The 25020-nt window shown below is 43.4% G+C and overlaps 1 protein-coding gene across 3 annotated transcripts in view; it reads left to right on the top strand.

Annotated features, from left to right (window-relative positions):
- LOC115086762 (nuclear RNA export factor 1-like) overlaps nt 1-25020 on the top strand; it is a 433094-nt gene that overhangs the window by 241336 nt on the left and 166738 nt on the right. For all 3 annotated transcript variants that reach the window (XM_029593060.1, XM_029593058.1, XM_029593057.1), the window contains one exon: nt 10501-10569. In XM_029593060.1, coding sequence (XP_029448920.1) covers nt 10501-10569 — 69 coding nt within the window. The remainder of the gene's footprint in view (nt 1-10500; nt 10570-25020) is intronic.

Genomic DNA, 25020 nt, shown 5'->3' with positions numbered 1-25020 from the left:
TTTGTCATGGCTGTAGTTTTTGGAGCAGACAAGGGGTAGACCTTGCCCCTAGGGGGCATCTTTCCCAGAAGCAAGTAGATGGGGCAATCATAGGATCTGTGGGGCGGCAGTGTCTCAGCATGTTTTGTTTTTTTTACTGAATATGTCTGAATGCAGTGTATTGTGGTGGGAGTTCAGGGAGGGCTGGAGACAACGTCTGGGCTATTGGTACTGGCGGGGAGACCCGAATAAGGCATTGTAGCTGACAGAAGAAGCCCCAACGAGCGATTTGCAGTTGGGTTTACTTCCTTTGGTAAGACAGAGAGTGATCTGTTCCTTGTGTAGTGCCCAATCTGAAGGGTAAGCAGTAGTCATGGCCAGGTGGCCTGGAAGAGGTTCTCCATAGTCAGAGGAGATTCTGACTGGCTTCGTGAGGATCACTACCGGGAGATTATATCAACATACCAGTGCTTCCACAATTAACTTACCCCCGGCACCGGAATCTAGGAAGGCCTCTGTGTGAATATCCGTAACAGAGATGAGGCTCATAGGAATGCGTAGTTGAAAGGATGGAGGATGACCTAGGGTTGACTCCCCACCCAACCCTAGGCTCAGAAGTTTCCCTCCTTTTCGGGACATTGGTCAGCAAAGTACCCCTGGCAGAGGTTGAGCCACTGACACCGCTTTCTCCTCTTCAGTAAGCCAGGCTTTGCCAAGCTGCATAGGCTCTTCGGAGGCGGAAGCAGGCAATGGAGTCTTTAGCAGGTCTTGCCAGAAGATGTTGAAATTTGGGTGCAAGTATGAAATGCTGCCGAGAAACTTCTCTTTCCCTGGTCTCTTCATGGATGTGGATGGTGAGGGCAATGAGATTCTCATGGATGTGTGGAAAGTCTCTACCGGCCAACTTGACATTGATCTGCTCCACAGAGCTCTGCCCGAAAATGGTGAGTAAGCTTTCTTTGTTCCACTGAAATTTCAAGGCTAGAGTCCAAAAATATATTGCATAGTCCCCAGCTGTTCTGGTGCCTTGCCTAATGCAGAGTAATTCAGTGGCTGCCAGAGAGGACTGACCTGGCTAGTTGAAGATTCTTCGGAATTGTCTGAATAAGTCATCCAAATTTCCCATGAGGGGATCATTCCTCTTCCATTGAGGTGATGCCCAGGCTTGAGATGAACCTGCCAAGAGGGAGAAGATGTAGGTCACCTTGGTCCATTCTGAGGGAAAATTAGCCACCTGCAGCTCAAAGTAAATTAAAGCACTAAATTTGAAGCCCCTGCAAGCCTTGGGGTCCCCTTAATATCTGAGTGGAGACAACAGGTGTGGCATGGATCCCAGAACATGGGCCGGCGCAGCTGGAGGAGACGTGATGGATGCTAGAGCCTGTATGGTGTAGGCCCTGGAGCAGCCCTGCTATTTGGTTAATTTGCTCCTGCTGCTACTGAACTCAGTGAACTAAACCAGGTGTGGCTTGAGCTGAGGAAGAGTCCACTGAGCTCATGGCCTCAGCAGTCTGTCACGGAGATGCCAAAACAAAATGTGAAGACCTAGCTCAATTTTTCCACGACAAAATATCTAAACTCATGACACATTTTCCAACAGCCTCATTACCCACTAAAGCCCTTCCAAAAAACCCTCATGCCTCCCTAAACTCTTTCGAGACCACTGCTCCCACCGAAATTGAATCACTCCTAAAGAAAATGAAACCCTCAACACAGCCATCAGACACAGTTCCCACTAAATACCTCCTGTCCATCCCTAACACAATATCCCAACCCCTAGCTAACATCATCAATCGCTCAATCACCCTTGGAAATGTTCCAACCTCCCTTAAACCAGCTTTAGTCAAACCTATACCAAAGAAACCAAAGCTTGACACCACAGAACTGACCTACTACCGCCCAATTTCCAACTTACCCTTCCTATCAAAAATTCTGGAAAAAGTAGTAAACCTACAACTAACAGACTATCTAGAAAAAAACACTATTCTCTTCCTATCCCAATTTGGCTTCCGTAAGTATTTCAGTACGGAAACCCTTATCTCACTCACAGACTACCTCCTCAAAGGATTGGACAAAGGCCACTCTTATATACTTGCACTGCTAGACATATCCTCCGCCTTTGACACCATAAGTCACAACATCCTACTCGACCGGCTCTCTGAAATTGGCATCTCAGGAATACTGCTCTGCTGGTTCGAATCCTATCTAAAAAAGACAATACAAAGTTAGAATAGGTAACAGCGACTCCAAAGCAATTGACCTATCACAAGGCTCTTCTTTATCCTCTACCCTTTTTAACATCTACCTTACTGCCACTTTGCCACCTCCTCGCCGAGCTTGGTCTTACACACTTCATATATGTGGACAACATACAAATCCTCATTCCTATCACAGATTCATTACCCAAAGCTCTCAAAAACTGGGAAACCTCACTCTGCAATCAACAATCTCCTCACTAACTTCAACCTCGTATTCAATACATCCAAAACCTAATTCATGATCATTTCAACACAACACCGTCGCCCCCCCTCCCAACATAACGCCCTCCCTCCCACAATCTCCATCACACAACACGCAAGGAACTTAGGCGGCGTCATTGACAATCAACTCAACCGAAAAAAATGTATTAACTCCACAATGAAAGAATGCTATTTCAAACTGCAAACGCTAAAAATACTAAAACCCCTCCTCCACTTCAACGACGGAAAATGTCATAATGCCTCTGTATCGCTCCATGGTGATACCGCACCTTGAATATTGTGTACAATTCTGGTTGCAGCATCTCAAAAAAGATATAGTTGCGATGGAGAAGGTACAGAGAAGGGCGCCCAAAATGATAAAGGGAATGGAACAGCTCCCCTATGAAGAAAGACTAAAGAGGTTAGGACTTCTCAGCTTGGAGAAGAGACGGCTGAGGGGGGATATGATAGAAGTGTTTAAAATCATGAGAGGTCTAGAACAGGTAGATGTGAATCGGTTATTTACTTTTTCGGATAATAGAAAGAATTTATTTATTTATTTATTATTTTGCTATACCGACTTTCATGACAAGAATCACATCAAACCGGTTTACATTTAACAATGTGTGTAAAGTATAGAGAACTCAAACCACAGTAACAAGAGTATGGTTAGGGAAGTGCAGCAGTTACATTAAAACATTAAAACAGTGCAGCAGTTACATTAAAACAGAATAGGGGGCACTCCATGAAGTTAGCATGTGGCACATTTAAAACTAATCGAAGAAAGTTATTTTTCACTCAATGCACAATTAAACTCTGGAATTTGTTGCCAGAGGATGTGGTTAGTGCAGTTAGTGTAGCTGTGTTTAAAAAAGGATTGGATAAATTCTTGGAGGAGAAGTCCATTACCTGCTATTAATTAAGTTGACTTAGAAAGTAGCTACTGCTATTACTAGCAACAGTAGCATGGAATAGACTTAGTGTTTGGGTACTTGCCAGGTTCTTATGGCCTGGATTGGCCACTGTTGGAAACGGGATGCTGGGCTTGATGGACCCTTGGTCTGACCCAGTATCGCATGTTCTTATGTTCTTAGGATCACTTGGCCCATCCAATCAGCCCAGTTGTCTTCCTCTTTGGTTTCCTACCACTTTGGCAGATGAACATATACATGATTTCGTATGCATAAACCAAGAACCAGCTTCTCTCTCCAATGTTCTTTACCCAGTCTCTCAATTCTGTTCCTACCCAGTGGTCTGTCCCAAGCATATTTAAATCCAGTTACAATGCTGGCCTGCACCACTGCCATTGTTAGGCTATTGTAGACTGTCATCTTCCTCTTTGGGTCTTTTTTTTTTTGTGCCTTGATCCTGGTACTTCTCCACCAATGCTCGGAAGCTCTTTGTTGATTTTTCATATTCTTATTGTCTTGCACTTACCTTTATTTCCCCTTGGAGTTAAATTCAAATGTATAGAAACATAAAATGATAGGAGATAAGGACCAACGTAGTGTGCCCACTTTAATTCCTGTTGCATTGCCTTTAGCTCCATTTGATCTCTCCTTTCCCCTTAAGTCCTTTGTAGGTAAAGATGCTCTGGGCTTATCCTACTGTGGGAATGGGGTTATTTCCTCTTGGCTCACTGACAGAATTAGACAGGACTCTGTTGCAGAATAATTCGCTTTATTGAACAAATGATATCACAAGGAGAAGGCCACTGGGGACAAGCTCTAGTAGTGTTCTAAAATTAATTACATTTAGTGAATCTTAAATGCTATTTCTAGACAAAGGAGGCAATATGCCAGTGTTTGGATGCATAAATATGCCTCAAACCTTAAGTTTTGATTATTTCTGCCAGCAGGCACAGTACATCTTATAGATAAGACATTCTTTACTAGTCTGAAAGACCTTGACTTGGGCTCCTCACAGCCTGCTAGTCTCCATTCTCATAAACACATTTATCAGACAGTCTGATATGTGACTTCAGGAAGTATTGATCTGCTACTATAAGCTGAATTGGACAGAGGGGTTCAATCTTAGGTTGAAAAGCCTATCATTCACATTACCATGCCGCCTTAAATTCTCTTACTGTGTTTTTTCTCCACTGCCTCCACTGGGAAGCTTTTCCATACATCTACCATCCTTTCTGTGAAGAAATGTTTTCTAATGTTACTCCTGAATCCTACCCATTTGAGCCTTATATAATGACCTCTTGTTCTAGAATTTTCTTTCCATCCTACTTTCCTCTATATATATATATATATATATATATATATATATATATATATATATATATATATCCTTAAGTTTCATCTTGTCAAGCTTTTTGTGTAGACATAGTGTAAGGATTGTGAGCCCTTGACGCTGCCTCGTGAGCAAGCCCGCAAGGCCCACGTGGACAGCTGGTGAACACGCATTGGTCCGGGACAGGCTGGAACTTTGCCTAAACCAGCCCCTTTCCCCACAGGTTGAGTCCTTGGGTTCCAAGGGAAGTTAGGATTTAGGTGGTTTCCGAAAGTGATCAAAGAGAGAGTCCAGAGATGGGCCAATAGTCAGGGCAGGCAACAAGCAAGACAGATTCAGTGTACGAGACAGGATCAGGTCTAGGTGGCAAGCAAGGGAATAATCAAAGTCTGTAGCAGAGGGCAAGACCAGAGGATCAGGCCAATAAAGACACAGAAGGACAAGATGGACAAGGCATGGCAAGACTCCGAGGACACGGACAAGGCAATGGGGACAGAGCAAGGGCAGGACCTGGGCAAGGCAGGATGATGCAAGGTTGGACAAGACAAATGTGAGACAGGCAACATGATCTGCTGGTTAGGCAAGGGGACTCGTTGCTGAGGCACCAGCTGGAAGTGTGGCTGGGGTTTAAATCCCCAGCCAGAACTGACATCTCCCAGTGCCTCTGTCCAGTTCCCTCCACAAGGTCTTTATGATAGACACGCACCTAGGGGCGGCTGGCCTGGAGTGAAGCATGGCGGCGTTGTCACTGATGGGGGTTAGTGTAGCTGGTCATGGCATTCTTAACATCCTGCACTGTTTTGGAATCTGTTCTCGGAACTGCCTCCACTCTATATCCTTTCGTAGGTATGACCTCCAGAATGGAATACAATACTACAAATGAGGTCTCACCAACGTCTTATACCAAGGTATTATCACCTCCTTTTTTTCACTGGTTAATCTTTTCCCTGTGCACCCTACATTCTTCTGGCTTTGGCCACCACATTATTGCATTGTTCTATTACGTGTATTTCACCTTCCTCTGCCACCCCAATCACATACTGCTCCCTTGGCTTTCTACACCCCAATGCACTTTTTTGCATTGATGTTTAGTTACTAAGCACTCGACCTCTGTTCAGTCTTTCTTAGATCTCTCCTCATTCCGTCTCCTTTATAATTGTCATTTGCAAAAAGATAACATTTTCCTACTAACCCCTTACAATATCACTCAGAAAGATATTGAACAAACCTGGGTCCACGATTGAACCCCAAGACACTTGACTATCACCCTTGTTTCCTTGATATGAACTCCATTTATACTGTTGTATACCCTGCAACTATTTTCTCATTCAGTAAATCACCTTGGTGCCCACCCAATGCTGCTAAGTTTTTATAAAGAGCCTCTTATGTGGTCAGCATCAAAAAGCATTGCTGAAAATACAAGCAGAGTATTTTCAGTTCATACCTCTGATCTTACTCTCTGGTACACAATCAAAGAATTGATCAGGTTTGTTTGCCACAGTCTCCCCTCTGATGAATCCTACCAATCTAAGATTTCTTAAGTCATCCTTTGATGAAGAATGTGCTGACTTTAAGGCAGAGATTTAAAGATTCCTTACAGTGCAGAAGCAATTCGAAGAGTCTTAATTTGCGCCACAAAAGAGATAGTTGCTTAACTCAGTTTCTTGAGGACTGAATACAGTTGTAAGTGGACGCTGTTAAATGTCCAGTATAAGAAGCCTGCTTGACCTCCCTGGCTGTCTTCATTTCTTTCAGCCTTTGAAAGAATTGTGTCCAGAGGAGAGAGACAGATCCCTGCCCTCGGTAGAATCTATGGGACAGGGAGTTTCTCTTCTTCACCACCTCTTCCTTTTCTTACTCCCTGAACACAGATCTCTGTTTTCTCCTCTTTCTCTGCTGCCCAGCATTTCAGACCTGCTCCTCCTACCAGTGCATCCTTTCCATACCCCTGGTAGCCCAGCACTTCAAGCCAGTGTTTCCTGCCAACACCCTTCCTACACAGTTCAGTTCTCTGATCTGAACTACATTGTGCCATGTAGCGATCTATGGAGCCCCCACATGGTTCAAATTTTGAACAGCATGGTAGAAACGCCAACAGGAAGGGCAAGTTTAAAGGTGAATGGTCACAGAGTAGAGCACTGGATTGTTGACTTATTTCAAGGAGGAATAGAAAGTGAGGACTCAAGGTGGGAAGGACCGGGAGACATAGAGAGAACTGCCAAAATTGTGAGGAGGGAAGGAGAGAGGACCTAGGATCAAGGTGGGAGAAAAGGGGAGGGATAAAGAGAGAGGTCAACTGGTATTTTATCTATTGCAGGGGGGAGGGAGAAGATCAGAGTGGGGAAGGGATTTGGACTCAAGTAGTAGAGGGAAAGACCTGGGACAGGAAGGACTAAGAAAGAGAGAGAGCACAGCGGGGTCAGGAATCAGAGATGAACTGGATATATGAATTCAGATAGAAAGGACGAAGAAAAAGATGGCCACCAGAGATTGATTATGGTAAAAGGATGGACAGAGGACTGTGGTAGATGAGGGTAGGGGGAGAGAAATGTGTAAGAAGAGTGAAGGGGAAATCTAGAGAGGGGAATGGGGAGAACAAGATAAGGAAAGAAGAGAGGAGGGGAGAGCAGCAGAGGAAACAATAGGAGAGTCAAACAGGGTGGGGGTTGGGGTGGGGGGGAGAAAGGACCGGGGATTGGCTTGGGGATGCAGAGGAGGAGTCTAATTATGGTCTATAGAAAAAGTGGCAACTGTGTTTCTCACAGGACAAGCAGGATGGTAGTCCTCACATATGGGTGACATCAGGATGGAGCCCAGTCACGGAACATTTTTGTCAAAGTTTCTAGAACTTTGACTGGCACCTACTGGGCATGCCCAGCAATGCACTGACCCTGCATCCAGCAGGGGTCCCCCTTCAGTCTCTTTTTTTTTCCACGTAGCAGTAGCCACGCAGGTTAAGGAGCTCTCTTGAGATTCCTGACAGGAATTTTCCTCACGGAACTTTTTTCAAAATTTTCAAAACATTCTACCCCATAGGGGTCCCCCTATCGATATCTGTACTCCACGGTCGAAAGGTAAGGCTTTACCATTGTTTGCGATCGATTCCCATCGAGTTTTCCCTTGGAGGAAGGGGCAAATAAAGTGTGAGAATAGTAGGCCATACCAGAGGTGCAGGAGCAGGTGCCGTGGGAGTTGGATGGTCGGCCATACCCTGAAGATAATTGGCCATATTATTCAGTTAGTCTTCCTGCTGTTGTAGCTGGTGAACTAACCCGGCAGAGACTTGTCTCATGGTCTCAGCAAACTGTGATGAAGCCCCACTTTCTCCAGGGTAGGCTCGAACCACCCTATGGCAGTTGGAAAGGGAATTTGCAATAACAGGTGCACCAATCCTAATCCAAGACGGGACTCAAGCTCCCCTCCATTCACAGCCCTTCAGTGATAACTGGTGTGGGTGTGAGTCCTGTATGCTGTGGCATAGCTGAAGCAGCCTCCTAGGTTAACCTACGAGGCATATGTTGACAGCTGATGAACGTGCCCTGAAGCGGGACAGGCTTGAATATCACCTATACCAGCCGCTTTCCCTTGTATGTTTAGCCCTTGGGTTCTGGTAGCCGGTAGGACTTAGGTGGGTCCTAAAGGTGGCATAGAGCAAAAGTCCAAAGTCAGGACAGGCAGCAGGCTGTGGATACCGGGACAGGCCAAAGGTTGGGGCAGGTAGCAAGCAAATGTAGTCAGGTGCAAGGTAAGAGGTCAGGTCCAGGCAGCAGGCAATGTGGTCAGGTCCAAAGTATGAGGTCAGTATCAGGAATTTAGACAGACTATGGACGAAGACACACAAGAGACACACGACAAGACAGGCTGGGCAAGGCATGGCTGGATGAGACAGGCTGGGCAAGACGAAACTGGACGAGACAGGCTGGGCAAGGCTGGAGGACTGGAACTCAGGTACAAGGAACCAGGAACGTAGGAGCAAACAGGAGCCAGTAATGCAGAAACAACATACACTGCTCTAGGTAGGATACCTGTCACTGAGGACAGGCATTGCTGTGGGGCCTTTGCTTAAATAGCTTGCTAGGGCTGATGTCATCAGGAGGTGCTGCTCTGAATTTCCCACCATGGGGCCTATGTCATGTGTATACATGAGCGCGCACAAACCTAAGTGGTGATGGCCCGGCCAGGATGGCAGCGTCGGAGGTGCATAGCGATGGCAGCATTCTGCCATGACAGGAGACCTCTGGTAGCATCTGTCAGTGGTTGGGATGATTGTAATGGCTCGTGGGGCAATCCTATGAGCTGCCAAACGTAACATCTGCATTGAACACCTGTTGGGTTAGCTTTATCATTGTATTGAGCCAGGCTGTCAAATGATGTGACCCACTGTGAGGACTGAAATCCTGCTGTGCTCACCAAACACTTGTTACAAGTGAGCAATTTGTACTTGTTTTGCTATTCACAAAACTAATGGAGACAATGCAGATTGCTGCAAATAGAACAATTAATCTATTTACGAAATACAGTTAAACTGAGGGTTTAAACACTGGATACAGATACAGTGTATTTTTTAAAATTTAGTTTGAAATCAGTAAAATAATTATAACTTCTTTAATGATGATATATGTAACTGGCAAAGCATCTCTCATGAAAGTAAAATACAGATTTTATGACTTTATCTGTCAGTAAAAGTTCCACCTGCCCCTCCTTCTAAAAACATTTTAAACAAAATAATTTTCTGATGTTTATGGAAGGATGACAATGATCATAACTTTTTTTTTTGTGACCACCTGTAGCTGAAATGAAATTCTCATCGAGAACAGATATGTCTTGTTTGGCTGTATTGGAGAGATGATTTCCTTCTGCCTGTCCAAACCAAGTTGGTTTATTATGGTATATTTATTTTGAATAAAGAGTCTGTAAAGAGGTTTGGATTTTAGTATTTTTTCAAATAATTTTTTGAGCTTTTATGACTCCAGTAGTCTGCAGGAAGATACATAAAAATGAGGGGGGAGTTTGTGATTTTATGTTTTGTTCATGTGTTTTTATTTCTAATTCCATTCCCCTCCATATTTTGTGCATTTTTTTGCTTCTTTTGCATGGAGGTTCATATCCTTTCTTTGGCTTTTAGGTCCAATAAACAGTCTTACAAAGTACAAAGAATCTAGTTTTTCTCAGGATCAATACAGATAATTAGAACTCTGCATATTTCGAAAGACATAGTGGGCTGGATCTAAAAAAGCCTACGCTTCCCGGGCCTATTTAGAAAGGCCCGGCAACGCATGTAAAGTCCCAGGATGCATCTAAGTCCCCGGGGCCTTCGAAAAAGGGGCGGGGAAAGGGTGGACCAGGGGGCGGGCAGAAGCCAGAGGCCTCTGGCACAGCGGCCATTTGCTGTTGAGTCAGAGAATCGCGTGCCGGCAGGCCTGCTGGCATGCGCATCAGGTTAAAATAAAGGTAGGGGGGATTAGGATAGGACTAGGGGATGGGAGGGGTTAGGGGGAAGGAGGTTAGGTTTTAGGGGGGTTGGGAACGGGGGATGGCCACGGGCGTTGGCGCTCGCAAGTTGCACAATTGTGCACTCCCTTGTGCGTGCCGACCCCCAACATGCGCGCACTGGTGCACGCATGTTATAAAAATCGGGCATCCATGTGTGCGTGCCTGGTAGCGCACGCACATGGACGCCCGCACGCAAGTTCTTAATATCTACCTCTATATGTGGAGCTTTGCAGTCTTCTCTGCAGGTGAAGGTATTACAGATTGATATATGATGACTTATAGAACAAGACTTAGCTTTTTCATATGTATATACTTTTTTAAAATTTAGGATGGCTATAATGTTCAAGAAACTGCATTCTTTGAAGCAGATATTCCCACAGGACTTCCACAACTGAAGGTATGTATATGGCATGCTTTGTTAAAAAGTAATTAATGTGTTAATGCCTGGCTTTTTATATAGTCCTTTCAAGTTCAATTGCTATTTTAACTGTAGTTTTATTACTGTTATTTATTGGTTTAGTTTTTTTTATGTATCTGCTTTGTACGTTTTATTTTGTGATGCCATCTTTGTATGTTTTATTCTTGCTTTGATTCATTCTTCTATATATGAATGTTATTCAACCTTGAGCATCTGTTTGGAAAGATGGTTTAAATTTTTTTAAATTAAATTACTTGTTATAATATTAGGTTGGTAAAACATATTCATTTCTAATGTTTAATACCACTCATAGTTTTGTTCTTGTGTCACCAAACCCCAGTTTGTGTTATTGCTAAGTTTTCTCATTCTCCGATGGCTTCTTTTACATCAAATATGGCCCCTGAATTTCTAGTTTTCAAAATGCTGTTTGCCACCATTGATCTGCATTTCTCCATTTGCCTGGAGTCCTCACATTTATATGATATTTTAATGCTATTGGGGCAGAAAGGGGATCTGTTGTCTTTGCAAAAAAGGAAATCGATGAGGGATCTTGATCAATCTGTCCCCAGCATTGTCACATTGAGAACTATGGCTAGATCAACGTGTCCCACTGAGCTTACAAGGAAGGAGGTTAAAGCACGTTGCGGGGAAGGCAGTATTTGTGCTAAGCGTGGTATTTATTTGTGTTGCGCACTGAGCCTGTTCTAGCCAGCTAAGTTAACATCTTTAGAATTATTTAAAAAATGTATATATATGAGCAAAATGTGGCATGCAGCGATCAAAGACTGACTTTGAAGTACAGTGATTCAGGTGCCTTCAGTAGCAGCTTGCAGTTATAACTTTATGGTGAACAATAAAAGGTTTAACAGAAGAATATTTCCCTGAAGAGAGCGATTACAGCTGTAGCCCCCTTGTTTGAGTGTTGTAGCCTAAATCCCACGCTCAGCTCCTATTGCTAAGTCTTCACAAAGTCTCATAACAGCCCCAGGCCATGGATTCTCCGAATGGGGGAAGACCAAACCTCCAGGACCCAAGGCTTTCAAGGGTACAATCTCTCTCTCTCAGGCATACTCAAAGGTTGATGATTCTTTTCACACAATCTCTGTACCAGTATCAAGGATGCACAGAACACGTGAAAGGAGTGTTCCAAAACAAGACTTTAAAAAATCTTCAGAGAAGTCAATCACAGGGATCCTCTTAACGGTTAGCAACCAAATCCGGGTTTGAAAGCAATCTCAGTCCTGTTCCTCCAAGTGAGTGCCCCTTATGGTGGCAGGTACTAGGAAAACTAGGTGGAAACTAGGCTCCTAGCTTGTTTATTTTCTTAAAATAATTTTTATTTTGCATTTCTGAAATTGTATTCAAAGCGGATTGCAAGTCTCAACAAACATAATAGGCAGCCAAATGATAAAAACATATGATCACATGAGAAAAGCTGTAATATGATAAAGCTCTATTGCTAGATGAGCCTGATTATGCTGATGCTTTATAAGCCTGCAAAAGGAAATGAGTCTTTAAGGCTTTTTAAAAGTCTTTTATGCAACAAATAAGCATAGTGCTTTGGGTAAAGAGTTCCTGGGGGGAGGTACTGGGGTCTCCTATCTCTCCTCTGATTTCTAAATGAGATCTCTTAAGTGGAAAGTCCCACAGGAAACAGCTCTTTCTTCTGGCAGGAATGATGGGCAAAAATTCCTCCCAACAAAAAGGAACAAAAAATCCTCTCTGATGGAAGACACTGCAGTCCCTCCATGTGTTGCAAGCTGGGAACCACTTCGGTCCCTGACCTCTAGGCAGAAGGAATTATTCTTCCTAGAGGCAGGAGCACACATTCTCCACAAACACAAAAACACTACAATTTTTGACTCCACTGAGACAAGCCCCTTCCTGACTGGTTAGATACTAGACTGGGTATCAGGCTGTGGGGCCTAATTTTAGAGACTGGGGAACTCCAAAAACCGCACACTCCTCTTTCAATAAAACTGACTCAAAACTCAAACACTGCTTTTATAAAGTCTGGGCTGACTAATCCAGCAGCCTCACTGGAGATGCTGGACAGGGATGGTCTGCCCCTACTCCTAATCCAGGGCTTGAGCTAAGGACATCTAGTGGACACCTAGAGGATCTCTACACAATGTTTCCAGGAAGCTACTCATAGCAGAGAATGGTACACAGGAAATCATTTGAACTACAAGCTACATGGTATGCATTAATTAACATGTTGCTAGGAAACCTTCCCAGTCTTCCATCCCCCTTTTCTGGGTCTCTTTGTGACTAAGACTGAGTCTTAACCTCTTGCTGACTGGTTGAGCACAGTCTTCTGCTGTCACATCTTCCAACCTCATATGCCTTTTGTTTAAAGCGCTGTACAGCAAATTAAAAATTTAGAAGACTAATCCACACAAGTGAATTTATGTATGCCAATCAGCAGGTGGAGAGGAAAGTAACTGACTTGCTGATGTCACCTTTTAACACTCCTGTACGGACATCAGCCTGCCAGTATTCTCTGTTCCCAGCAGATAATGGACTTGAATTCCATTCTGTGGACTGTGGCCTAGTTAAGCTGGATGATTCTGAAGAGAGGCTACCGGGTGACTTCTGGAGTGAAAGGATGTTTTTTGCCCTTTCTCAGTTGAGCATGACCGAGAGAAATATTGCCCTCTGAGGGGCTCCTGAAATGATAGCTGAGACTCTCTCCCTCAGTGCAGTACAGCCTCAGTTCTTTTGGATGTTGACAGCTCCTGAGCAGACAATATGGACTCCCTCCCTCACTAGAGCTTCTTCGGGGTTCGGGGGGGGGGGGGGGGGGGGAGTCTGATAGGTGGATGCTTGGGTCCCCCCCCTTTTTAAACCTCTTTTCCCTTCCTCCTGTTGGCTTCCATGGGCACACAGGATAAGAGCATATTGCCTTTTTGTTAGGGAGTGCATCTTACATGGGGAAAACCCCCCAAAAACATAGCTTGCAAGAGCTGAGAAGAGCAGATAGCAGATGCAGAAGAGCTGGCCCATTGCTTCTTGATTGAATGGAGCTGTTTTCAGAGCTTAGGTTTCGTCGGGGAGTTTCAGGAAAGCAGGAGAAGAGACAGCCCTGTACTCCTTCGGTGGACTGTGGCCTGGACTAGAATGGGGGATTCCAGAAGTTTGGCATCTTTTTATTTCCCCATTTCTCTTCTCTTGATAGTTTCTTGTACTGAGCCTTCCTTTTATGGCAGGAGCACCACTGCTACTTAAAAAAAAATAAATAAAAAAAAACAGAAACTGCAAAGCTGCAGAGCACAGACCATGGGGAGAGCCAATTAAAGAAGTGTTCCATGCTGGGGTAAGAGCTGTGTGGCCCGCAGCACTGATCTGAGGTCTGGGTGATGGCTTGGCGATTATGGTGGCTGTGACTCAGCATGGGAAAAAAAACTCACACTACTCAGCTTGCAGCCAGCAGTAGTTCCTTTCGAGGGAACTTGTTGCTTGCCGCAGAAGACACGGGAGAGGTCAGCAAAGGGTGCATAGCAGTCTGAGGTGCCAGCAGTCGCGATCACATCTCTCACCTGTTGGACTGCAGCTGCTTCTTCAGCCGGGCAGCATGTCTGGAGCAGTAACAGCAGCCATGTTATACCCCTGGTGAATTCATGGATATCTTCTCCTCTGTACTCCCCTTAGGCCAGGTGCAATTTGAGGCCCTGTACTTGGTCTTTCGGGATCATAAAAAAATAAAAGCCTCTTCCTGGCCTAGAGCAGGCTCAGAACTTATCCCACTGGTTCTTGGAAATGTGGGTGACTCTCAATTAGGTGGGATCCATGAGGAAGGGCAGGTATGTTTTAGTCTCCTGCCCTAGATTCCTGAAGTTATGTGCCAGCAAGGTGTCTGTTTTACTGCCCTTTTTTGGAAAATATTCTTCAGAGCTTTTTGGGCTCCTTTGGTTTAGGCACCTTTGCAGAGTCCTTGTTCTTCTGCGTTCCATTGAGGAGAAGGTTTCCTGGCTTGGTGACCATCTTGCAGCCAGATGGTGCAAATAATGATTATAACAGATTTCCTCTAGGTGTTCCCACAGGATTTCAAAGAGGCCCAGTGACTACTTGCCTTATCATTTAGCCCTGAATATCTAGGGCAGTGATTTCTTTGGTGAGCCTTCAGACCTCTGCTTGGGGTTGTATTGTGGTAGGTATGAGGAACAGGAGGCACAGGATGTTTCCATTTGAACTGGCCATGGCTCCAGGGGATTGTAGGGAATATCATAATTCTAGCTAAGAAGGACAAGCAGCTAAGATGGAATCTGTGACATCAGTAAAAATAGACATTGACTTATGTGGGCTATGTACAGCTAAATGAAGAGAAAAAGAGACCCTGCAGTGCTGTGTACTTGACTAAGCCCGATGGATTTATTGGCATCTTCTAGTCAAAGTGGCACCTAAAAGAGGCCAAAAGCAACATGAGGACAGATGTTACTGTGTGAATCAATACTACAATAATATTGAGACCTTTTGTTTTTATGGTTCTAAGACCAATCTGAGAGCCGGACTTATCAGTGCCCTGTCAAACTTGGACAACTGTCATTCATCAGGCTGACTGCTTGCGGAACTGTGCCAGCAAAAGAAGGACTGGCAGAAGAGCAAGAAAATGTACTAATTAAAAGCCTTAATTATGCATTCACCTGACTATGCATGAAGCTGCTGAATTATGCATAGATAAGCCCTTAAAAGCAAGGGGCAAGTGCTCAGGGTCATTGTCATCGTCGTCAGCCAATTGTTACCCATGAAGAGAGACATGGCCCCTCCAAGTGTTGTCACCTCCTCTGGCTGACTTCCATGCACCTGCTGCAGAGAGACTGGTTCCCTCCAAGAGGTCCCAGAGTAGAAGAGCTGAGTGCACCTTGCTGCTAGTTAGTGACAAGATGAAGCCCTTCTCAGCTCTGGTTGCTCTTGCCCAGAGATCCAGCCCATAGAGGGAACAGCCTGCTGAAGATGCAGAGAGCGGGTCCTGCTGCAGGTTCCACACGGGAAGAACTTTAATTTTAGGAAGCTAGAAATTATTAGCCCTTTACATGCAAGTTTCTGCTAAAGAGAGGTGATACCAGCATTAATTAATTGTGATCTGTTAAGTACCAGATGTCAAGTATGCTTTTGTATAGCTCTCTGCTTCAACGGCAGGGGAGAAGAAAAACTAATACTTCACGCATATCCAGCATAGCTCTCTGCTTCAACGGCAGGGGAGAAGAAAAACAACCAATAAGGGCTGAATAACATAGTCTGGGTAAACAAATAAGCATTGGTGTAGCTTGTTTATTGCGGCGGTTACTACCTCTAACTAATCGAGCTTGATATTTCACTTGGATGCAGTTCCATCACTGCTCCTCTACATTAATGGTGGGGGTGGAAGGGAAATAGAACCAAAGGTTACTAAGAGCCAAGAGAAACAGATAAGTATGAGAAAAAAGAAGTGTGAAGCTTGCTGGGCAGACTGGATGGGCCGATTGGTCTTCTGCCTATGTTTCTATGTTTTTCTTATTTTCTGTTTCCCTAATTGCCTGTGTGTTTCCCAATGAAGTATTAAGCTTGGTCCTGTGTAACTTAGAAATAAATAAGATTTTCTTCAGGCAAACACGTTGGTAATTCTCTGAGCAAATGGACAGGAGAGTCGCTGGTGAAATAAGGAGGTTTACACATAAAGGAAGGTGGGGTTGGAACTCATAACTCTTTTCCCTATAGGACTTTTCCATGGGGATGATGGCAGATCTGTGAAGAGCAGGTATCCTGGTGCACCCATCTCATGTAGATTGGTTGATTCTAGCACAGTCTTCCCATGGGAGCCAAAAGGCCACCAAGACTGATTCAAAGATTGCAGGAATTAGGTTGGGTGGTCAAACAACTGTCATAGAACCTTGTGTATCTTGATGCTTGATTTGATACGCCTCCAACTGAAGATATCTTCCTAAACAGTACATGAGGAAGTTGGGGAGACAGGAATGGGGCAGCTTTATGTGGCCAGAAATTTGATGGCCTGGGGTTCTCTTCAGACTCTAGATTCTAAGGTGACAACCTTTGATGTGGTTTTCGGGGCAAGGATTCACAGTCGCCCTTTGCAGAAGAGCTTTGCTCCCAAGACTTTGCAGTGCAGCTGCTTTTTCCAGTGGTAGTCACATAGAGCTTACAGTGGTGACAGGAAAAAGACCATCTGGGCAGAGGGGGTGAAAGTAGTGCCTCTTTCTGGATACTGGTGTCCACAGATGTGAGTGTGATAGGCTGGGAAGCTCATTGTCAGGAGTTCAGGAAACAGGGGCAGTGATACTCAGTGGAGGCAACCTGGTCCAGCAAATGACTGGAGGTTCCGGTGATTTGGTTTTCTTCTCTTTAAATTCAAACCCAGATGCTTGGGAAAACTATAAGACTGAAATTGGACTGTCACGGCTGTAGCGCCTATGATCCCCTTTGGAGGGGATGGAGGAGCATTCTCCCTTTCTGAAACCTGGAGCAGACTTATTTGCGGTACTTGGCCATCATTACCAGTTCAGACTTGCTGTTTTGATTTGGTTATGGCACCCAGAATTTTTCCAAGGTGGTGGTGGGTAGCATTTCGAAGGGAAGGCCTATTAATCCATCCATATCTGGATGATTGTTGATGAGGGCCACGTCCAAGGACCAGAGTTAAACAAGCTGTCTCTCAGGCTGGTTTTACTTGCGGCAGGACCTTGGCTAAATAGTCAGTATGTCCAAGGACAGTTTGGAACCCGCTCAGAGTGGAGTATTTGCGAGCTTGGTTCGACACAGCTTAAGCAAGGTGATTCTGCTAGAAAAGTGAATCCAGAAGCTGTGGGTACATATTTGAACTTTGCATTCAACAAGCCACCGGGCAGAAAGTCCACACTCCCACCTGGGCTGCCTAGGCTGGATTATAATGCTGTTAGACCCTTTTGCAGGATGAAGGTCAGTGATGATGGAGGAGGAGTCAATTAAGGATCTGGTAAGTTTGAGCCTTCCGTTCCCCTCTATGGTTCTTTCCTCCCGTTGTCTTTGGTCAAGTGCTTCTTGTTCTACTGGAATTAAAAAAAAAAAAATTATTCTGCAGAGGAGGGAAAGTGACTGTTGAATTTAACATTTGAAGTTTGTTTAATTGGAAGACTGGCAGGCAGATGTCAGTGGAAGAGTATATGAAGTGATATCAGCAAGTCTGTTACTCTCCATCTCCATCTACTGGTTGGTGTGCATCAAACCACTTGTGTGGACTGGTCTGCCTGTCCTAGAGAAAAGGAAATTTTCAGTAAGAATCAATTTCACCATTTGGATAAGGATATTAAGGTCCATTTAATGGTTTACCATACGGCTAAAGTCTACTTACCTGACTAGAATTTAGCCAGATAAAACAGAATGTGTTCTGAGGGCAGGCAGGAGGCATTCTGGGGAAGAGCGGAGTTAACCGCATAAGTTAATCACCTCTGAGTTAGCCAGTTACCTTCTGCAACTAACTCTGGTCGGGCCGTAGAGCTGTCCTAAAGTTAGCCAGTTATACATAACCGGCCGGTATATTCAGTGGTGCATGGCATGCTGGGCATGCTTTATTGAGACTCTACTTTTTAAATACTTATCCAGGGGTTTGTTTTGATTACTCTGTTGGGTTTAGGATTTAACGTTTAACTTGGGAAACATAAGTGATGTTTTATAGAGTTCGGTTTGCTTTTTTCTGGATCTCCCAAAGAAAAGATAATTACCAAATGAGGTGTGATTTGAAAGATGATTGAACTCAATGTCTTCTTTCAGCCAAACTAATATTAATACATTTATAAAGACAAATGAAAGCACTGGAACAAATATTTGTTCCATTGTATTTGGAGATATGAGCATGATGATGGTTGAGGGAATTACACAACAATTCTACCTTTCTTTTAAACGGACGTGACTTTCTTCTTTTGACTGAAAATAAATAACTTACAAGGACTGTATTTTACTGATGTTATATTAGCAGATAGCTTGTGGCTTTGACATTTAGCACCTCTTTATCAACATCAAAATTGAAGGAAGTGTAAAATTTGAAAATTCTCCTTATGCTGTGTGAGAAAACTATGCATGTCACATGACATACACACTATAGGGAGGATTCAGCCTGGCCCTAAGTGGCTCTTCCACTCCCCTCCCCATGTTCCCCCATGACATTATCAACATTTTATAAACAAATAGATCAGAGAGGCAGGCTTAGTGGGGAAAAAAAAAATCTTGACCGCAGCTTACCCTTAAAAAAAAAAACGAAACCCATTAAATATATATTCTAACTACCTTTCCATTCAGCTTATATAGTTAAGTATAATTTGTCCTATGGTCTTTTGCCCTAATTGCTTTTCAGCAACTGACCCACCTGCCCAGCTGTTGTCTGTCTGCCAGAAAGACAAGGCTGGCATAAGAAATACATAGCCTGCCAGATTGACCCAACAATGCATTGTCATTACAATTGCTGTTACAGCTACAAATATCCTTTGCATACAAGCTGCTAAACCAACCTGGCCACTTTCATGCTTGCATCTCACTGTCAGGCCGATACAGTATATTGCGCTCCGGTGGAGCGCATTGTTAGTCTGCGATTGGCTGAGCGTTTTCGATGCGCTATTCTTACTCCTTATACAGTAGGGGATAATAGCGCGCCGAAAATGTGCGGCCAAGCCCCCTGAAACTAATAGCGCCCGCAACATGCAAAAGCATGTTGATGGGCCTATTAGTTATTCCCGTGCCATACAGAAAGTAAAATGTGCAGACAAGCCGGCACCGGGAAAGTGTACAGGAAAGCAGAAAAAACTGCTTTTCTGTACACTCTCTGACTTAATATCTCATAGTGATATTAAGTCGGAGGCCCCAAAATTAAAAAAAATTTATAAAAAAATTAAACGGATGCTCAATTATGCCGGCGTCCGTTCTCCGAACCTTTGGCTGTCAGCGGGTTTGAGAGCAGACGCCGGCAAAATTGAGCGTTGGCTGTCAAACTCGCAGATAGCCGCCACTCCTGTCAAAAAGGTGGCGCTAGGGACATGCTAGTGACCCCAGCGCCTCTTTTTACCACGGGCTCTCATTTAAATACTGGACCACGCACCCAGAAGAGTGGTCGCTCGCCTCGGAGCACCGGCTCTCAGGCCGATTTTACTGTATTGGCCTGTTGCTAGCAGCCTGTCAGATCCAGCTGCGTTGCTTGTATCCAAACTTGAACTGCACCCTCACTCACTTATGGCATTTGCATGTTGCGGGCGCTATTAGTTTCGGGGGGGGTTGGCCGCGTGTTTTCGACGCGCTATTACCCCTTCCTGTATAAGGGGTAAAAATAGCGCATCGAAAATGCGCGGCCAAACACGGGCTAACAGTGCGCGCACTGTACTATATTGGCCTGTATATGTACTGTATCGGCCTGTATATGTTCAACGTGCCCTTGTGGTAGAAGCCCAAATGGGAGAGTAGGATGGCAGTATGTGCCTACAACTGTGCAGCACACATTCACTCTGGCACTTTACACACACTGACACAAATTCAAAGACTCAAGGATAATGTATATGAAGTAATTTGCTGATTTGTATAGGTAAATATATTTATTTATTTATTTATTTATTTATTGTTTTTCTATACCGGCATTCAAGATAAGAATCACATCATGCTGGTTTATATTTAACAGGGGGGTGTAAAGTAAAATAAAAACTGAAAAACTGTGACAAGTGAAAAGAGAAATCTGAAGTTACAATAAACAAGGATGTTCAAACTGGGTGGAGGAAAGTCTAAAAGGAATTTAACATTAAGATCAATTATTTACAATGTTCTAAAAATGTCTGACTGTGGTTGTCATTGAAATGAGATTTAATTAGGGTCTGAAAAGGCTTGTTTAAACAACCATGTCTTCAGCCTTTTTCTGAATGTTCGAAGGCACGGTTCTTGACGAAGTTCCGGTGGAATGGAGTTCCATAGTGATGGTCCTGCTGTAGAGAAGGCCTGGTCTCTAAATGTTATATGTTGAGAGTTTTTGGCATGAGGAACATGTAGTGAGTTTCTGTAAGCTTCTCTAATAGGTCTGGAGGAGGTATGTTTTCTGAGTGGGATTTGAAGGTTGAGTGGAGCGTGGTGATGGATGGCTTTGTAGATAGTGGTAATGGACTTATGCATGATTCTGTAGTGGATTGGCAGCCAGTGTAGGTCTTTAAGGATGGGAGAGATGTGGTCTCTTCTCCCCGTGTCTGTCAGTATTCTGGCTACCACATTTTGGACCATCTGAAGAGGTTTGGTGTGGGATGCGGGGAGACCTAGTAAGATAGAGTTACAGTAGTTTAACGTAGAGAAGATTATAGCTTGCAGAACCGTGGAAGTGAAGGAGTGGTTTTATTCTTTTCAGGACATGTAATTTATGGAAACAGTCCTTAGTTGTTTGGTTGATAAAGGATTTCAGATTTAGCCAATTATCGATGATAACCCCTAAGTCTCTTGCTTGGGTGATGTGAAGGTTTGCTGGTGTGTTTGTGGTGATAGTACTGTTTTCTGGGGAGATGAGAAGGAGTTCGGTCTTAGAAGAATTTAGAATTAAGTTTAAATTGGTGAGGAGGCCGTTGATTTCTTGAAGGCAGTTTTCCCAAAATTCAAGTTTTTTTGTGATGGATTCTTTAAGAGGGATCACGATCTGGACATCGTTGGCGTATAAGAAGTGTTTTAGGTTCATTTTGGTTAACAGCTTGCATAGAGGAAGGTAAATATTGAAGAGGGTGGGGATAGGGAAGAACCCTGGGGAACTCCTAGGGAGGAATGATGACTGAGAGATTCTTTATTGTGTATTTTAACCTTGTAGCCTCTGTTGTTATTCCGATGTATATATTTTATTAATTCAATTCCCCATATCATATGAAATGCAAACCTAGTGCTCTACTAGTTTGCCAGTTTCCCTCTTACTGCTTTCGAAGTAAAGTATCTTGTAACATGGCCAGGGATCCATGATACCTCTGAATGCTTCCTTGAAGGTCTGAGGTCCATCTCTGTATGATCTGGTCTGTCGTCTTCTTGTCACATTTACAGCTGATCTGATTGGATACCCATATGTCAAAATGCTGGCATATGGGCTGGAGCTGACTGTCTGGTAATATGCCCTGGTATTGTACCCAAATTCCTGGTCTCAGATTCAGTTCTTTTAGGGCTTTTTCTCACACAACCAGACAAGATTGCATATCTCTCAATTCATTAGTTGGATCTGTTTGATTTTGTCCACCCCTTAAAATGTCAGTGTTTAGGATGGCTGCTACTTCTCATGTGGTAGGGGTATGGTGAAGAGGCTTTGGTTATGAGGCCTTTCCTGATTGGATCCCTCATATATAGGATTCATATATGATGCTTCTTGTTAAACACAGTTCTGTAGCTTCATCAGCCGATCAATATTGGTGGTAGTACTGAAACTCCAGGCTTGTGGTTTGATTATTGTATATTTTTAAATGTCCATTTTATTCATATGAGAAGCTCATTACAGAAACTTAATTCTTTTTGAGTTTTAAATGTTCATTATTCCATGCAGTCTGAGAAGCTTATATGATAGGCCTATAGAAATATCCATATGAGATGCTTATATGATAGCCAGGACATTTTTCAGGAGCTTATCCTAACTTCCTATCTACTTATTCTATATGTTCTTCTCGACCTCCACGCTCTAATCATTACACTTTCATCTCCAGACTTCATATATATGCAAATGATCCAAAAATTAATATTGCTTGGATGTTACCACTGGCATAGGATTGGTGGGCTTCTGATATGACTTCTTAACGGGTCCATATATACATATTCTCACAGAAATGCTGCCATGAGTCAGAAAACATCTGGCGAAGAATATGAGGCCTCATAACTAGATACAAAGTTGGTCAAGGCCCACAGGCTCAGCAAGTTTGTGTCCAGCTGTACCAGCAAAATTTTAAGTTGAAGACAGATTTCTTGATATGAAGAACAATAGCAGCTTCTTCTCTATGTAGTTCTCACAGGCATTAAAACTGCAGGGTCAATCACATGGCTGGGCTTCCATCTTGTGTTGCTCAGGCATGCAAAGTTCGGTTTAGTTGTACACTCCTTTTTAGGGTGACTAGTTTATCCCTACAGTACTGAACTTGATCCAAATAGTTCACAATTCACTTTGAATGTTTTACCTAGGTCTCCACATGCTAGGTTACTTCGCCAGCATTCCAGTGAGGATTCTGGCTCCACCCTGCATCCCTCATCGTTGCCCAAACACTTGGCTTTTCCTATCAATCCTTTTTTAACTTCCCAAGGACCAGTCTGGATTCTTGGGAGTGTGGCTGTGTTTCAGGCTATCTCTGGTCTAAGGTAACCTCAATCCACCCTGTGGCCTCAACAATAGGGCATAAGCCTCTGACCTGGCAGACTCTGGTTCATATCCCAGCAAGTCACCTTTTTCTGTTTTGACATTATCCCCCCTCCCTCTCCAGGGGTAACCTCTGGGTATCTTCTATAGGCCCTCATTTTAATCTGACCCAGTTATCCTGTAAAAAAACCCAAAAATGTTAGACATCACAATTAAAACCAGCTATTAAAAACAGAAACAACTATAAGATTGTTGAGCCTTTGAGGGCCAATAGATTTAATTAGTCCTCTGCCCTGCAGCCACTGGCCCTTTTGGTTAGACACTAGTGAAAATGCATACCCTAAAGACTGTTTTGTTCCTCTGAGCCTGGTCTTGGGGGTAATGGTCCCAATGACCTGATTGCACACCTGAAAGTTGGTCTCACATGAGAGAAGTTGTGCTCTGAGGAACTCAGATCCTGTTCCTCCGAGTCCACAATTACAAGTCCCCTCCACTGCATTCTGTTAGATCTCCTAAGGACATTATGTTTGGGGCTCTTTTCTTTCAGATTAACATGGCCCAAACTCCCTAGCAGTGTCCCCTGAACAGAAGCCACCTGCTGTCTCTGATTCTCTTCCTTTTCCAAAACCTTGTCCCTCTTAGCTGAAGATGCAGCGGCTATTTTTCTTTGCCCAAATTTGCTTGTGTAGCGTCACATGTCAGGGGCAAAGTGGTAAGTACCATGACTTACTAATCTATCCATAAATGTGTTTAGAAGGTCTTGGTGGATTTTTGATTGGTATGAACCCACCATCAAAAATCATCAAAATAATGGACTCATTTGCCCTACTCACTCACTGTTCTGTATCCCAGAGTATGAGCAAACTAAAAGTCTCAAAATATGCACAAAACACCAAACATCCCATAAGTATACATTTTTCAAATACTTTATTTGAAAGTTAAAACCCAATGGGCAACATTCTGAGGGCTGACTCAAGATCTTTCTTTGCCAGTAATGCCCCTCAGCTGCAATTCCGGACTAGTTTGATTGTTCTATTGAATGATGCATACTGCACTGAACAGTGAGCCTAATCTAAAAATTGACCCCCATTTCTTTAGGATATGATAGCTGGTGTATGACTGAATTTGCCCTCTTCCTTTTATGGCACTGAACCCAAAGAGGAGACATTTTCAATTATATAATGGAGGACTGTTAAAGGGGCCTGAAATTCTACCCATTTGAAGTACCTTCTGGATCCTCAGTTGGATCTGCTTCTCTTCTTCTCCTTAGAATGCTGAATTTTGTGCCTGAAAAGCATTTTCATGTCCTTCAAATGGAATTTTGAACCCTAACAAATCCCTCTGCTAAAACAACTCATCCACTTTGGATGATTTAGCCAGGAGCTCATTGCCTGAAATGAAACCAGGAACTCTACTTTCTCAAAACATGTTCTAAGGTGGGATTGCTGTCCATGGCAGGCACTGTGCTGATGTGGATGCTCATAGGCCCTTAGTCTCTGCGAAACACTTTTTGACATCTCCTGAGTTTTTTATTTTTGATCATTGGTGGCCTTTAACAAGTATAACATTGTAACATGACATTTTTGTTACAGCGTGCAATTGTTTATCTAGACAGCCGGATGTTATAAGCTAGGTAAAAGAAGTGAACTACAAGGTTGTAGAATATTTTGAACTGATATGAGGTTATTGGACATTCCATCTAAAAACAGAAATGAGGTCAGTTTACTTGCCATATAAGATTATAGAAGCATATCTAGAACTAGAACAAGGACAAGACCAATTGACATTCCATCTAAGAATATAGAAAATATTCTTAGAACAAGTACAAGGTTGCTAATGCTGGCAAATTCCAAGAAACATTTACGTGCGAGATGAGAATTAAATTACCATATGGCTATTCAGATTATTTATTTATAATAGAAAGTCAATCATAGAAATTTTGACAATTTTATAACCTTGTTTAGGAGTTGCAAATATACAACTGAAACTTTTTATAATGCTGTTATCAGTAAAAAATGACTAAGGGAGCCTTTTTGCATAGATATCAACTCACACAATATATCAATGAATGTTTTTTTATTAGTGAGACCACACCATAAAATCTATCTAGACAAAAAAATCCTGTCTAGCAC

This window comes from Rhinatrema bivittatum, chromosome 3 (assembly GCF_901001135.1).
Source record: "Rhinatrema bivittatum chromosome 3, aRhiBiv1.1, whole genome shotgun sequence".
NCBI lineage: Eukaryota > Metazoa > Chordata > Amphibia > Gymnophiona > Rhinatrematidae > Rhinatrema > Rhinatrema bivittatum.
The sequence above is the reverse complement of the archived record's forward strand: the minus strand, read 5'-3'. Positions and strand labels throughout refer to the sequence as shown.